At 40.1% G+C, this 16,055-nt stretch overlaps 1 protein-coding gene across 2 annotated transcripts in view; it reads left to right on the top strand.

Moving 5' to 3' along the window:
- Positions 1-16,055, top strand: part of Ttc39c (tetratricopeptide repeat domain 39C) — a 93,823-nt gene that overhangs the window by 40,643 nt on the left and 37,125 nt on the right. The window contains exons 2-5 of one of the 2 annotated variants that reach the window (XM_003474026.5): positions 973-1,021; positions 2,658-2,786; positions 5,187-5,301; positions 14,420-14,774. In XM_003474026.5, coding sequence (XP_003474074.3) covers positions 973-1,021; positions 2,658-2,786; positions 5,187-5,301; positions 14,420-14,774 — 648 coding nt within the window. Of the gene's footprint in view, positions 1-972; positions 1,022-2,657; positions 2,787-5,186; positions 5,302-14,419; positions 14,775-16,055 lie in introns of those variants that run through there. The other variant, XM_063231832.1, reaches the window with a different exon arrangement.

Below are 16,055 nucleotides of genomic sequence, written 5' to 3'. Positions count from 1 at the left end.
TGCCTGCAAAACATGTATCCAGGTTACTCATCACTGTGTGTATGTGCACGTGTAAGTGTTCCTTTTCTCTCTCTCAGACATACATGTACGCACACATTTTCATTTTGAATGAATGCACACATTTCCAATCTGAATTCCTAGTAAAGGACAGGGTAAATAAATTACTACTTGCCTTGTATTTTATAGTGACCGTATCTTATTTGCATAATAAAAATCAGTTAAAGAATTTCCATTCAGGAAGACAGTTACAACTTTTCCGTTTAGTGCAATTTTGAATTTGGAGGAGGACTTTATGTTCATATATGCTTTAGAGTAAACTGACTTTGGTTTAGTTTCATCTTCAGCTTACTATGAAATTAGATAATAACTCCTATCACAGTGAGGGAATGGCAGGCTCACAGGGAGGCTCCCACACGCACACATCTTCAACATACGAGGATTTCTTTTTCATTTTCTGGTATTTTCCTACATGGCTGTAACATGTCTGATCATGTCTTCCCTTCATTACCCATCAACCCCTTCTTCTTGTCTAGCAATTTAGAAAGACATTCTTAAGTGTTCTTAGGTGGCGAGGTCTGGCTTAGTAGTGAAATCCTTTGATCCACTCCAGAAACGATACTGATTTTAGTGTGAAAAGTTTTGAACGTTTTACATTTTAAAAATGCATAAAACTATCTTTCTTAGGCCATGTTTTTTGCAATGTCAGATTGTCTCTGCCTCATTTATACTTATTACTTAAAAGCCACAGTTGAAAAGTTTACTAACCCCATCACTTTAATTGACTTTGTCATCTGCCTTGTTTTGAAGATCTGTCCTGACATATAGAGCTATAAACCATCCTGCCACTCTAACATTTTTTTAGGGTAATTTAATCTGCTTGATGACCTTAACTGCTATCCAAGTAATAGGATTATATAAGATTTTAAGATGCAAATTCACAATAAAACAAATCTTGTGTTGTTTCCTTAACAGAAACCACAGCCCATTAATGAGCTTCGGAGCCAGCTTCGTCAGTTTTTTGGTAAGTTAGTATCAGAAGACATGATGGTGTGAAAGAAATAAATGTAAACCAATGTCTGCTGTTGGCTACTAGCTGAATCTTTCACAGTGTAAAACTGAGATAAAATTTTGCTTGTGAACCAGTGCTAGGAGATAACTCCTCTTGCCTAATCTTAAAAGTAGAATGCTTATATTTTATTTCTATAGTATTATATGTTTTCCAACCAAAATCTTCTATAGAATAAAAGTGTAATTGAAAGACCTCTGAAGATTAAAACTTTTGGAGCAGGGCAAAAGTCTGACCTTTGCTAGTAAAGGTCTCCTGTGAAACTATTTCATAGCTATTTCATAGTTCAAGAAGCAGAGTGAAAGTATGTTGACTAGTGTCACATTTCCACATGCTAACATGTGAGAATCGAGGGGAAAGGTTTTAGTTAGGTTTTAATGGAAACTGGGTAATGAAAAAAAATCGGATATTCTCATTTTTCAGAAGAATATATTAAATAGCTTACTTTCAAACAAAATTCCTTAAAAGCCATAGACTATAAAACAGCAGGAGGGAAAAGTACAGAGATGTAAAAGGAGAAAGCATTTGGATTAGAGATTAAGAAAACTAGGGACACATGGGTATATGTTACAGCATGTGACAGTGCCCACTGCAGGTGCCAGGTCAGACTCAGACAGACAGGTTTTTATTCAAGCTGTCTCTTTCCTCTTCCTACCATATAAGACAACAAACATTCCTTGGTCAACTTCTTTGCAGGAATGTGTAGTTCACACCTCAAGGAAAACATTTCCTTAGGTGGGAATTGTAACATTAGGACCCTTGTGACTACAGAGGTTGCCAGGGAGTTGAACTGAAGGATCTCAGCTGAGCTGGCTGGGGAGCAGGCTGGGATTTCAGTGGCTTGATAGCATGGTTGGAAAGGAGAGTGTGGCTTGGTTTGATAGGTGTGGTAGGTTTAAGGCACACCGAAGGCACCTAGAATGCCAAGGCAGGGCTAGTGGAACCTGACCAGAAATGAAGAACTAGAGACAGTGAGTTCACTAGTGCCTTCCAAGAACCTGGTCTCTGGTTCAGTTCAGAAACCTCAGTTCTGGGTACTAGTCATGGTGTCTAGCAGACATTCAGAGGATTGCCTCTACCCAGCCAAATGTGGCCTTGCAAGATGCACCAGGATCAGGTGCCTGGAAACAAGCGGTCCATAGAATTTCCAACTGCACCCACAGTAAACCCATGGGGATTGCTGTCCCTGGAAAGACTGAAGATTTTCAGACTACTTACTAGCTGTGTATCATTAGCATTTCTGTGTAGTGCAAGATTAGCTGGGATCCATCTGTGGATAGAGTGAGACACTGTTGCAAAAACTGAGTGGAGCAGACTAATCAGAACTTGCACAAAATTTTTGTTAGTTGGAATAACACCAAAAAGGTGGAAGAATGATAATTGCAAGGTCATTTGCTAGTGTACTTTTTTCATGTTGGTGTAATGGGGCATATTCTTATTCATATTGAGGTTATAATTTCTTTAAATGAGTAAAGTATGCTATATTTTGCTTGTTTTGCAAGAAATTGATTTCTCCCCCTAGTTTGGGGCTTCATTATAAGTTGAGTTAATGTTTTGGTTACTGATTCATTCATCCTTTCCTTCTTGAAAGAATGCCATGATGACATTTGAGGAAGAAAAAATGCAATTGGCATGTGATGACTTAAAAACTACGGAAAAGCTATGTGAAAGTGAAGAGGCTGGAGTAATTGAAACGATTAAGAATAAAATTAAGAAGAATGTAAGTAGCATAGCTTTTGAGTGTGGGATCTGTGCCACTTATTTAGAACAGCATTTATTTACTTGTGTTTTTGCATTTAGAATATGACTGAAAACAGTATTTTTCATTACTTTGATTGTGTAAAACGTTTTTCTTAACACAGAACTCTTGACGTTAGTCGTCAAGAGTTCTCCAGTAGGTGATCTTTGGTGTTTTACAGTGATCCTCTTCCACAATGGGCCCTGGGCCAGCGCTCCTAAAGTACAGGTTTCTGTGTGTAATTAAACATGATATAACAGTAGCCAATCAACAGTGAAACAGTTGCATTTTGGCAACTGCCAGAATTCAGCCATTCCGCTACTTTCCCCTAGCTCTCACCAGCTTTTGGTTATAAATAAAATCACATCATAATACATTTTCCTGGTTTTGCCTTCACCTTTCAGCTCAAAAGTTCCAGGCCATGGAGAGGCATCTTCCTACTGAGATGTTTCTCGTGCATGTCACATCTGAGCCCAGCGAGCTAATCTGTTGCACAGTACCATCAGGCCACCTTTTCTTACCTTACGATTCTTCATGTCACTCTCCTACCATGAGAGAGTCATAGGAATGGCTTCACTTCTGTCCTTGCTTATTGTGTCCACTATGGGGAAGCCACTGAGGAGCCAAGAATGCCACAGCCTGATCCTGCTGATGGGCCAGAGTTGCCTTTGCTCCCTCCTCCTCCAAACCCCATGAGCAGTCAGTGAGCATCCGCTTTTCTCTGAAGTCTCTTTCTTCAGTACCTCTTGAGTGCATCAGCACCTGTCCATCATCTCCAAGTCGGACACCTCCTTAAGTCAGCCACCATCCCCTCTGCCTAAGACACCTCCTTAAGTCAGCCACCATCCCCTCTGCCTAAGATAGACTGGCATTTCTGCCTGTGGTCTCCCTGGTCCAGTTTATTCTTTGTAATAGAGATGTTGCTTGTGTGTTTTGCAGGGTGTGCCTGGCTGTGATCACTGTAAAGAAGTCCAAAATCCCAAGTTTGGCTGCATATGTTTTGCCTCTGTCTAGAATACTTCTTACCTTCTTTACCTGATTCCTACTCAATTTTTAATTCTTCCTAGATATCATTTTGAACCCAGAACTCTTTCCTGAGGCTGCTAGTATGTCTTCTACAGTTCCCGTAGTTTTCTGTATTTTGCCCTGCAGAATACTCACTGTTACACAGTAATAAGTGAGGTCTGTAGTTCATTAACTGGAAGCTTCTTTATGTATCTGTTCTCAGGATCTACTATTAGGCCCAGCACGTTTCAACATTTGTAATCATTCTTGTGATTTATATAATGTGCAAGACTGTGCAGATCTCATCAGCCCTCTTGATAGCCCTCCCTGCATTGTGGATATTGTTAAAATAAGGGACAGAAGCAATGATAGATTGACATTTTCTGAGTAAACAGAGTAACGGGAGTGCAGGGCTAGACACGGAACACAGTGACTATAATTGATTATGCTGAAAGTTACAAACTGTGTGTGGGGAGGTGTATCACTGCCCTGTGTATTACAGTATATATTTGGCATATTTGCATACATCATATCATTTCTTATGTCATTAAAAGTTTATGAAAATAGCTTAGTTTACTCAAATTCACTTTGTGTTGAGAACACAGTGTTCTATGCCACAGTGATTTTTACTCGAAAAATGTTCTTTATGACAAAGACCAACCTTTTTAAAGTGATTTGACCTTTTGCTTTTTTTTATCGTTTGTGTTTCAAGTGAAAATTGTGATTTATTCAAAGCTTAATTTTTAATTTCAGTATGTTTTTGCCATTAATGGAAATGTAATCATCAGTTTCCAGCCTAACCTTTCAGTTGCAGGCATTAAAAGTCTACAGCCTAATAAGACCTCTATCTAAAGACTGATGGCTATAAAGTGACTTCTCAGGTTATTTACTCTGGCAAATGTTTTGTACCTTTTTTTTTTTTTTAATTTTATTTAAAAGGAAAAAGAGAAAAAACAAAACAAAACAAAGCGGTGTAAGGGTACAAGTAATGCAGAACTACAAAAAAAAAAAAAACAGTGTTTTGGACCTTTTGTGATTTTTTTAAATATAATTAAGAATGTACATTATCTAAAAATTGTGAACCCCTGAAGTTTTGTGGTTTTTTTCCCCTTATTTCCCATGATTCAGCTTTTGTCATTTAGAATGTTATTTTTGGCATTGTTTTTTGGCATTATATTACCAGCACAGCTAGACCTAACGGGTCTATGGAACTAGCAACCTTTTAGCATAAATTTGGGCCTGGCTTTGAGTGACTGGCAGGCCTGTTTCCTAATTCCTGTGTGAATTTATTTTGTATCATAAAGTAGAAGTTGCTGAGAGACACTGGTCTGCTTGGGTGTGATTTTTATCGGTATTTACTCTGTTTCCACCAAACAGGTTGATGTCCGCAAATCCGCTCCCTCCATGGTTGATCGGCTTCAAAGGCAAATAATCATAGCTGACTGTCAAGTCTACCTGGCTGTCCTTTCGTTTGTGAAACAAGAGTTGTCAGGTACGCTGAAGCTCTAGTTTAACGGCATTCACTGATGCACTTTTTAAACCACCTCAGATTTCAGTCTTTGTAAATACATGATGTGTCTTTGGGGGCACAGTACTGATTTATGACTTAGGAAATTGAAACCACTAGTGCTTAATGTGTGCGTAGCAAAGTAGTTTTAGTCTCAGAGTCTGTTTCATCCCGTACTCCTCAGAATAATCTGTGTCACTTAGAGACGTCACTGCTACCTTTTGAATGTATGTAGATACATCATCCTTTTTCTTTGTGGAAACCAAGTTGTAATAATCTTTAGTATAAAAATGTAACTGACTTAAAATTAAGTTATTGAGAAGCTTGTCATTAGAGGATTGAGTGCCTTCAGTGACCTCAGCTATATTAGATCATTAAAGATCATTAAAGATTTCCTAATATATTGAAACACTTGATATTGTAACAATCTTCAACAAAGGACATAAACTAATTTCTTAATTAGTTTGTACAAGATGAATGTTTTCCAGGCTTTTGGACCTCTAATTTCTTAATGAAAGCGACTCAGTGGCATCCCTAAAAGCTTGCTGTGGACTGTGCCTAAAGTTGTTATGTATCTCTTGGCTCCTGCAGACTGACCACTTGGGTAGAAGAGGATTTACTTGGAAAAAAAATGAAAATACACACACACAAAATCAATTAAAATTCAATGAGAAAAGCCTTTCCTCCCACAACTTAATGAGGAAGAATATAGTTCTGCTGAATTATTACATTTTTCTTGCTTATAACCAGAAGCTAGTTTTTCCCACTTTTTTCCTCTCTTGCTCTCTTTTTCTCTCTCACATTAGAAGAAGCTTGCTTTCTGTTTACTTCATAAAACAGTGGAATTTTATCTTTTGTTTTGACCTCTTTTGGTCTTCCTGGAATTTAGCCCTCTTTTAAAATATGTCCTATGATGTACTTTTACCATTTGCTTTGGTTCTTTTTTATTTTTTCCTTTAATCTGCTTCTCATCAGTTTCCCAGTACCTTTAAGATCAGGGGCTCACAGTGCATCTGAATTTCCTCTGCTGTAATCATGCAAAGCGCCCAGTCAGGCAAAATGTCTGGAGTTCCATGCTGACTTGGTTATAGAAGAACAGCAGAGCTTAGCTGGTACTCTCTGCTCAAGACAGGTGCTTGGCTCTTCTGTGGTCTTCTACATACTTTTCCTGATGCTTAAGGACCCTTGTTGGGAGCTAATGGAGTCATTATGGAAATGTTTGTTAAGAGAGGATAGTAGGGCTAGGGACATAGCCCAACAGCACAGCGCCTGCTGGCAAGCGCGAGGTCCTGGATTTGATTCCTGGTACCAAAAAAAAAAAAAAAAAAAAAAAGCTAAAAAAAGGAGGAGACTAGCTAGACATAGTGGCATGTACCTGTAGTTCCAGGTACTCTGGAGGCTGAAGCAGCAGAGTCATTATGGGTCTAGGAATTCTAGGCCAGCCTGGGCAACATAGTGAGACAGCTTATCTTATAAAATTTAAAAAAATTTATCAGAAAGATAATGCAAATGTAATAAAATGTTCAACTGTGACTGTATTATAGAAGTTTAAAAATGAGTGTATCTGTCCATCCTATGGTCATTTACTAATCCATTCAACAGTTACAGAGCTTAGACTAGTCACTGTGGTGAGTGAATAGGCCCCTGGTTCTGGCTCCTTGCAGCTTAAAATCATCAGAACATACTATTCATTTAAAAAATTACTCAGGTTGTAAAATTACTATTATTATGAAAACGTCTGAAAAAATAAAAAATAGAAAGTAGAAAAGAAAGCAAGTCGTCATTTCTCATTTCTTCACCGAGAAGGAATTCTTAATCTGTTCTGTGTTTCTCTGTGTATTTACACTATTGAATCTATAGTATTTTGTATCCTACCTTACTCTCTTAGATCATATCTTGGATATTTTCCTGTGATTCAGTTTTGGAATATAATTTTTAATAACATATTAGCTTATCTTATAGATAGGTCATAATTTATTTGCTCAATTCCTCCTGGCTGTGTTTTCTGTTTATTAGTGAGGTTAAACTCATTTCTAATCAATTAATTAATTTTTAGTGCTCAAGATCAAGCAAAGGAGGTGCTTCTCTTCTGAACTTCTTCCCAATTTTTATTTTTTATTTGATCCATAAACCATATTTCTTTCACAGATTGTCTTTATCCATTCTTCTGATAGTTGGATAATAATCAGTGATTTAATCCTGTTTATCAGAGCCCTTTAACAGTACTCTTGTTTTTTCCTGAACCCTATTATTTGTTGAATGTGCTATTGATACCACAGTGAAATTTCCACAGTCATGAAAGCCTCACATCTTAGTTAATCCTTCTAGTGGTAGTTTATTTTATGAATAGTTCAATATTTATTTTAAACATCAACCAAGAACGTGCTTCATTTACCTTTCTTATTTCCAATGAGTTATTCATTTTTAAGTTATTTACTGTATTATTGAAGTCCATTTCTTAAATAACATTTTTGTTGGATAATTTCCCAGAAGACACAGAAGCCTTCTTTGAAACATTTGTTCTAGATGTTCCTCCTCTCCTCTGAGAGAGTGACACAGAGGCCCACTTGGGCAGGCACACACAGACCAGAGTTCTGGAAGGAATGAGTCAGAGTGAGTTTTTGCCGGGAAGAGTGTAGTCCTTGAAAAGATTAGCATTTCAAAAAATATCAAGTACTTTGCATCAGGACCATAGGAACAGTGGCTTGAAGGTGTCTCAGGAATCAGCAAGACCCCACTCTCAGGCTATGGAAAGGCCACCTAGGGAACTGGTTCTCTGAGATTCATTTCCCTTTGCTCAACCACTGAGGCCCTCAGGTGCTGCTACAGCCATGGTGCAAGAGGGCCTGGCTCCTGCTCCTACTGACAGGAGACCATGGTATCATCCCCCTGATTCTTACTGTAGATCTGGCTAAACACAGCCAGCCAGTACCCATGTCACAGACTGAATGCTGAGCTACTTTGAAATTTCTTTAAATTTAGCCTCACACAGCTACATGTAGGTGTGAACAATTACTTCGCTTGAATAAAATATGAATGGCCTCAAGTCCAGTTTCCAATAGAGTCCTCATTCCCCTCTGAAACCTCATGAACCTGACCTTTACCTACATTCCTGACTGCATTTTTGTCTTTTGAATTCCTGCCAGCACCTTCTATCAATCTGTTTATAGCAACCTGAATTTTTTTTTTTCTATTTCATTTCCAAACTTTTCCAAACTTGTCCCCTGCAAACCACTTCCAAAGATCTCTAAATCACATCATCAGGAAGTCACATCACTGACCATGCTCCTGTTACCAAAAATTTTATTAATTACTTTGCTGCCACAGGAGTGAAATACCTGGCAACCACAAATTAAAGGTTAGGTTTATTTTGTGTCACAGTTTTAGTGGATACAGTCCATCATTAAGGCAGAAGCAGCATGGTGAAAGAGCATGATGGAAGAAAGATACTCACCTCATGTCAGCCAGAAAGGTAGAGAAGGAAGCAGCCAGGAACATGAACACAGCCTTCTAGCTTATGCCCTCAGTGACCTGCTTCTTCCAAACCAGCCCCACTTCTCAGCAGCCCATTCCGCTGTGAACTCATCCATCCCTGATCTACTGATAAGTATAGTGCCTCCATGACCCGGTCACCTTCCAGATATGAGACTTGGGGGGCATTTTAGATCTCTACCATAACCACAGCTTTATGTTTTGTTTTGTTTTGTTTTGTTTTTTGGTCCCAGGAATCAGTGGAGTTGGGGTGATGTGGTTGAGGCGGGATGCTGTGAGAGCACGTGAGGCGTGACAGAACCTGGACCGACCCTGGTCTTCTCACCTCATGACTAATTCCTGGTGGTGTCACTTTTTCCTCCTGGGTTAGTCTGGTGACTGACAGCTCCAGCTGCTCAAGGCCTTTGCCGTTCATCCCTTGCACCCTCTGTCCTGCGGCACTCGCTGTGGGATAGAGAAACAGCCTGTTCTCAACTCTTCCCCACGCCACATTCTTAGCACTGGTGTGGGAGCCATTTTCCTAAGGCACAAGACTGCTATGCTTTAAACATTTAATTGCCCAGTGTTGCCCACAAGGTAAAGCTGTGTCCCTTCCCTGGGTGGCATGTAGGACTCCTGCCCTTCTGCTGCCTCCACTGACTGAGCAAAGTTCTTGCCCTAGCACCTGAGGTCACACTGTGCTCTCTCAGCGTGACACCCACCCACTCCTTTCCCTGTGTCACCTGATCAAGCATGGCCCAGACAGTCTTCTTTTATTGACTTCCATCTGTCTGACCTCTGTGTGAGGCCTGTGTGTATTCAGTTAGAGCGCTTAACACACAGCTATGCACGTTTTTATCTACATGTCTGTAGTACAGAGCATGAACTCCTTGAGGGCAGACACTAGGGCAGAGGCGCCCTCTGTCTACCTGTTATTCCCCCACTTCCCACATGAGCTGAGTACCTTAACCTAGGTCAGGTCCTATGACGTAAGAGGTGCTGATAGGCTGCAGATAGTAAGAGGCAGCCACTTGCTCGCGCGAACTGTTGATTGAGAGATGAGTAAATAAATGCTAATCCAGGAAGATACTTTGATCAGCAGGTATATATACGTTAGTCATAGAGAAGGCTCAGGAAACAAGTGATTCTGAATCTTTTGGAAGGTTGGGAACCTGTGGTCCTGTTTTAGAGCAGGGTCATGGAGAATGAAACTGTGTTTCTGTCTCATAGCACTTGCATAGCACTTGGCAAGTGTATATTGTGTGAGTTATAGGGAAGGATGATGCCAGTCAGGAAGGGAGTGGAGAAGTGAGCCTATTAGAAGATAATGGGAGTTAGGCATGGTGTCAAATGCTTGTAATTCCAGCATTTGGGAGGCTGAGGCAGGAGGAACACCATGCATGTTTGAGGTCATCCTGAGCTACATAGTGAAACTCTATCTCAAAAAGGAAAGAGAGAGAGAAGAAAAAGAAGATAATGAGGAGATGGACTATTAGAAAACTAACCCAGAAAAAGGCAACCTAGACTTACCTTCCATTGTGGGGTTAACTGGCCTCGTTCTAGGTCAGGTGAACGGTAGGTTCTCTCACCAGACATAGTCCCCTGAAAGCTGATATCAGCTAAGATCAGGAGAGCTTGATATTTTCATTTTCCAGGTGACTTTCATCCTTTCTCTTGTGGGAGGACCACTCTTGTCTGCCCTCCATCTCCTGTGGTTTCCTGTGCTCTGCTTCTCTCCAGAGGCACAAAGACATCCTGCTGGCTAGATAAGTGATTGCCTTCTGACCTTTGCTGAGAACTGGCAGAAGGCTTCACAAGGTGTGGCCCTTGAAGGCCCTTGGTGCAGAGCTGTGGGCCTGGAGCAGGCTGTGCTCTCTGTGAGTCATGCAGCTCTCAGCTCCTCCCAAGAGGTGAAAGCGGTTTCAGGACAGAAGTAGGGCGAGTCCCAGGGACCTTGTTTCACTAGGTTGAATGCGGAGCGTAGTAGAAGCAAAATGCCTCGCTACATGTACATTAACTGTTTTGTGCATGTAAGTTAGTAATCTTTGACTTAGTCCAAGATTTTAGGTTTTGTTTCCTTTCCTCAGAGTAAAGGTCTTCAAGCTTGTCATGATAGCTTTGAATGTGTGTTTTAAATGTCAGGACTGATGCATGTACCCACCCTGTAATTAAAGACGTGTTGAATTCATTCCCTTCTTATTCAATAAGAATGTTTTTTTTTTTTAACTGTGGGTTTTTGTTTGCCTGAGTTCCATACATTTAGGGGGATTTTTATGTTTGCTTCAATTGCTGCCATCCTCTTCCATAATTCCTCAGCAGAGATCTGGATTCTTTCAAGTCATTTTCCCCACTCTATGCTTTAAGCCCATTTTAGAGATTTTCCATTTCTCTGTATCCAGTGTGCATTCTTCAGCTGCCTGAAATCCATCAGTCCCAGTGTAGCCCCATTTCCTTTAATAAGGAAAATGCAGGATAAATTGGAGTTTTCTTGGAATGTTTTATTTTGTATCAATAATTTAATGGGAAAAAAGAACTACTCACAAGTTTATCATGATTTGTTTTCACTTTTTCTATCTGTGTCCCATGTCACATTTGAATATATATTTTTTTCCTTAGGTTGCATGCTTTAATTTTTTTCTCTCTTCTACTTGTGGGCATTGGAGAGCTGGGATTGTGTTTCACAGTTCTTTTGTCTCCATGAGATGCCATCACTGTTTCAGGAATATAACAAGAACTTTATCAATAGCTGATTAATATGTTTGGCGAATTTTCCTTTTCTTTCATTTTTAAATCTGTGGTCAGTGGTTATTTGTTTCCAGTTCTTTTGTGTCCTCTGGCATATATGTTCTAGTTTCCCATTTCTTTTTCTCTTTTTCTACTAAATCTTTTGCTTTTCAAATCAGTACTGACAATTATCTTTCTTGTTTGTGGGTATATTCCTTTAAACATTTGAAAATTCACTTTGTTGGCATTCAGGAAAGCTTCAGGGTTTTCTAAAACCTCTATTTTCCTACTAGTATTTCTGTATCTGACTTACCTAAATCAATCTTTGAAATGTAGTATTTGTGCAATAAATGCCTTTTAAAGATTGAATTCAGGGAAAAGATTGTTTCAGTCATTACCTGGGTAATTATGAAATTATGGATCCAGTTCTCTTTAAATCAGTCTTTTGTGAGCTAGTTTGTTTGGTCATCTCATCTTTACAGCGTGCTTTCCAGTGGGTATAGACCCTAGGACCTTGGTCACCCAGATCTCAAAAGATGATTATGTTTTTAATTGCAATCCTATAGGAAAAAAATAATAATTGTTTGTTGGAAAATTTATATGCTTATGTGAAATATGTGCTTTCTACAATATACTGAGGTCTGGAAAAGCAGCCCCTGGTCTAGTGGTTCACCAGCAGGTCTCGTGAGGCTCAGCTCATCCCTGCTGTGATTCAGTAGAGGAAAAGGATACAAGGCCAAGTCAAGAGGGAAGGGAAGAGGAGGGGATGGGATGGAGTCCAGATGGAGGCTTCCGGGGTTCCTTTGCTGGAGGGTCACAGCAGACATACTTCATTCTCTCAGCAGTGAGCCATGATAACAACTGAGAAATGTCAGAGACCTACCGCCTTGCACAGATCTAATTTCCAGAGTTCCCAAAGGAACATGAGCATTCTGTGTAAAGCACACCATGCAGTTTAGACACACATGTGAGCTGCTGTCATCAGTTCTGGTAATGGTAAGAAATATTCCCAGCCCAGATCTCCCACCTAACCAGGGCTCCACCTTGTAAGCAGCCTCTGGAAGGACAGCACATGCTGTGTCGCTTTCAGTCAAGGGGCTGGAGTCTTCTAATAACTTTTGTTATTGTTGTCTTGGTTACTTTTATCTCATTGCTGATACAAAATACCTGACATACAAAATTAAGGAAGGAAAGGTTTATTGAGCTCACAGTTTGTGGAGGTTTCAGTCCATAATCAGTTGGTTCCAAGGCAGGGTGGCACATGGCAGAGGGGCAGCAGTTCAGGGTGGCAGAAGGCAGCAAAGGCAGCAAGCAGAAAAAGTTGGGAAGAGCAAGCTTCTTTTCCTTCCTTTTATTAGGAGCAGGCTATGCCCCTCCGATGGGTTTGGCACTCACACCATCTGCATGCTGTCCTTAGACAGGCCTATAGTGTTTCCAAAGTAAGGACCTGGCCCCCTGCTGAATCACTTAATTGGGACCTTCTCAAATTGGCACAGTGAACAACATCCTAGAGCATCTTTGGCTGGTTCTGTACACCACCATGTAGAGCTTCTGAGTTACTTAGTTAAGATTCTAGACTTCCCAAGTTCACACAATGTAGCAACCATAACAGTTGTTGTGGTTTAGAGGGTCTTTTAGAGGGTCTGGGGGTATGGGCAGTTGATACTTCCTGTTTTTGCAAGAGGATCAGAGTAGCAGTATCGTGTTAGTAATAGTGCCTAGTGAATGAGCTCTTTTCTGTTCTAAAGAGCAAATGTTTTAAAACAGCAAATTCCCCACAGAAACCCTAAACCCTTCCCTAAAACAGTGGTGATGGTGCACTCAGATAATAGCAGGTACATTGACCCCTGACACCAATTCTACCTGAAGGTGAAGATGGTCACAGACAAGTGGACCAGATGTTGGGGGCCTGAGAGGGGCCAATGGGGTTGGTGGTTGCCAGATCCCACATCGCACTTCCTGTTCTTGAAGTCTTCTCTGGTTATTGTTTTCAAGAAGGCTCTGCTAATAAGTTGCCAGAAGAGGCAGTAATGGAAGCTCTAGCAGGTTTTCACCCTGGGAGTGAGGTAATCTCTTCACTGTGGATTTGTCTAGAACGGGCCAGTGGGTGAACTCTGCTGTCATAGACCAAAGAAAGCCATCCCAGTCATGTGGGGTTCAGCCACAAAGAGGTACTGGATATAGGTGAGGTAGGAGATCTTTGCAGTTCTCCATTTCATATGAATGACTTTTTGGTCATGAACTGGTCACTTGTTTACCCAGTAATTGTGAATTAATTTTTTTTTTTTTTTTTTTTGTACTGGGGATAGAACTCATGACCTTGCACTTACCAGGCAGGCCCTTATGCCACTGAGCTAAATCCCCATCCCCAGTTTTTTATTTCTTTGGCTTATTGTTTTTAGCAAAAACTCTTTGCATGGTGATTGCATATAAATTTAGCAATGAGCTAGACTAAACTATTTATTTCTCTTGGTGGATGAAAATACATACATATTTAAGAGAAGTTAAAAAAAAAAAAAACAGGAAACACCACAGTAATTCACGCAAGTTGTGGAGGGTTTCACAGAAGACCTGAAAAAGTGTGGATTCAACTGATTCTCCCTCCATTCCTCCCCTCCTGTACTGTATGCTATGCCCAAGCTATGGCAGAGGGCTTCCATCAGTAATGAGCCACTCTTAACAAAAAGCAAAGTTGCATGACTCTTGTCAGACAGTCAGAAAAAGTTTGATACAAGGAGATCAATAACCAGTAAGAAAGCACTATGAAGAAAACAAAGTGCAGTTATAGGTAGGCATTATAATGTTTTTAAAGAATTGTTTGATTTTCAGGTCATTGTCCTATATTGGTCAAGTACAGAAATGTCTGTGAATGCTGGTTCTGAATGTCCTTCTCCCCTTGTCTTTACAGCATACATAAAAGGTGGGTGGATCCTCAGGAAAGCCTGGAAGATTTACAATAAGTGCTACCTGGACATCAATGCCCTTCAGGAACTGTATCAGAAGAAGCTAACTGAAGAGCCCTTGACTTCTGATGCTGCAAATGATAATCACATTGTGGCTGAAGGGGTGACTGAGGAGTCCCTAAACAGACTGAAAGGTGCTGTGAGCTTTGGATATGGCCTTTTTCACCTTTGCATATCCATGGTGCCCCCAAACCTGCTCAAAATCATCAACCTGCTGGGTTTTCCTGGAGACCGCCTACAGGGGCTTTCTTCACTGATGTATGCAAGCGAAAGTAAGGACATGAAGGCCCCTTTAGCTACGTGAGTAGCTATATTGCAATGCTTTGGTAGATAATATAGTGTTGAAAGTAAGTCTTAATGCCCCATCCAGGAGCACGTGCCAGGCTGGTGGCGCTGGTGTGAGCTGCTGTAGTTAGACAACAAGGCACACTCCTCAGGGCTCGTGAGTCCTGTGTTGTGAACAGGTAAAGTGACCTTATCGTTTATCCTGCAGTGATTTTATAAGCAGTCTTTGTGGCTCTGATCACAGTCACTGAGATGCATGATCATGGTTTGAATTTATCACATATCAATTTGGTTGAGCCTTTTTTGTGGGTCAGAAATTTTTGTTCTTACAGAGAACCCTCATATTGGATAATTGGCCTTATGTTTGTAGTTGGTCAGTTGATCTGTTAACATGTGGCTTGGGTGTTTGGTGCCGTTCTCTACTGGGTCATGTTGCACTGCTCGGTGAAAATTTAAATGGCAGTTATTTAAATAGGTGAGTGGAGGGGCACTGGTGTGACTGTGTGGAGGTGAAACGATGTCGTGTTAAAAATCTGATCTGGCAAAGAACTACCATTTGGGATTTGAGCAGCTTCATCAGCCACTGGGTGTTCTTTGTCTGATGTGACACCGCTTGTCAAAATTTCCTAAAAAACTGTCGATATTGGAGAGAACCTTGATGAGACTTATTCCCACTCATGTCACTACTGAGAAGTTAGGATGTTAACTCTTAATTGGTTGTGATTTAAAAACCTTAAACTTTTCATTTGAAAAATGTTTGTGTCCTTCTAAACTCATTATAGTGGTATGTTATTCTTTGTATTAACAGATTTATAACTGGTGATCATTCCTCTGTTTATTTTATTATGTCATGCTTATCTGTGAGAAAGCAATGAATAGAATTAATGTTAGTATGGTCACTCTAAGTGAATTGAATTTATGGGCAGATTAGATGCATATATTTACATGAAAATATTTGACCTGGTTGAATGTGTTTATCTGTTCTTTAAAGCAGATTATAGTGACTTTGTTCTGTTTACCTAAGTGTATCAACATTTATTCTTCAGTGAGTTTTAACTAGAAAGGATCTTTAATCTGTTCCTCTCACTTATTTTAACTTAATGTAATATAACTTATGTCTGTGGGTTCTATATTTAAATTTATATTCTGAGACTTTCTTAACTTTTGTAAGCGTAAGAGAAGGTTATCTTTTTCTCTTGCCAAAAGTGAAACCTTTTATTCTGCAGGGCAGCAAGTCCACAGTGACTGTGCGTTGATTTGATTCCGAAAGGGTTCAATCCTGAGATCCCCATCAGT

The sequence above is a fragment of the Cavia porcellus genome, unplaced genomic scaffold, assembly GCF_034190915.1.
Source record: "Cavia porcellus strain 051 isolate PalLab524CR breed Dunkin Hartley unplaced genomic scaffold, mCavPor4.1 scaffold_20, whole genome shotgun sequence".
In the NCBI taxonomy this organism is placed as follows: Eukaryota; Metazoa; Chordata; class Mammalia; order Rodentia; family Caviidae; genus Cavia; species Cavia porcellus.
This window is presented reverse-complemented; position numbering and strand designations above follow the sequence as displayed.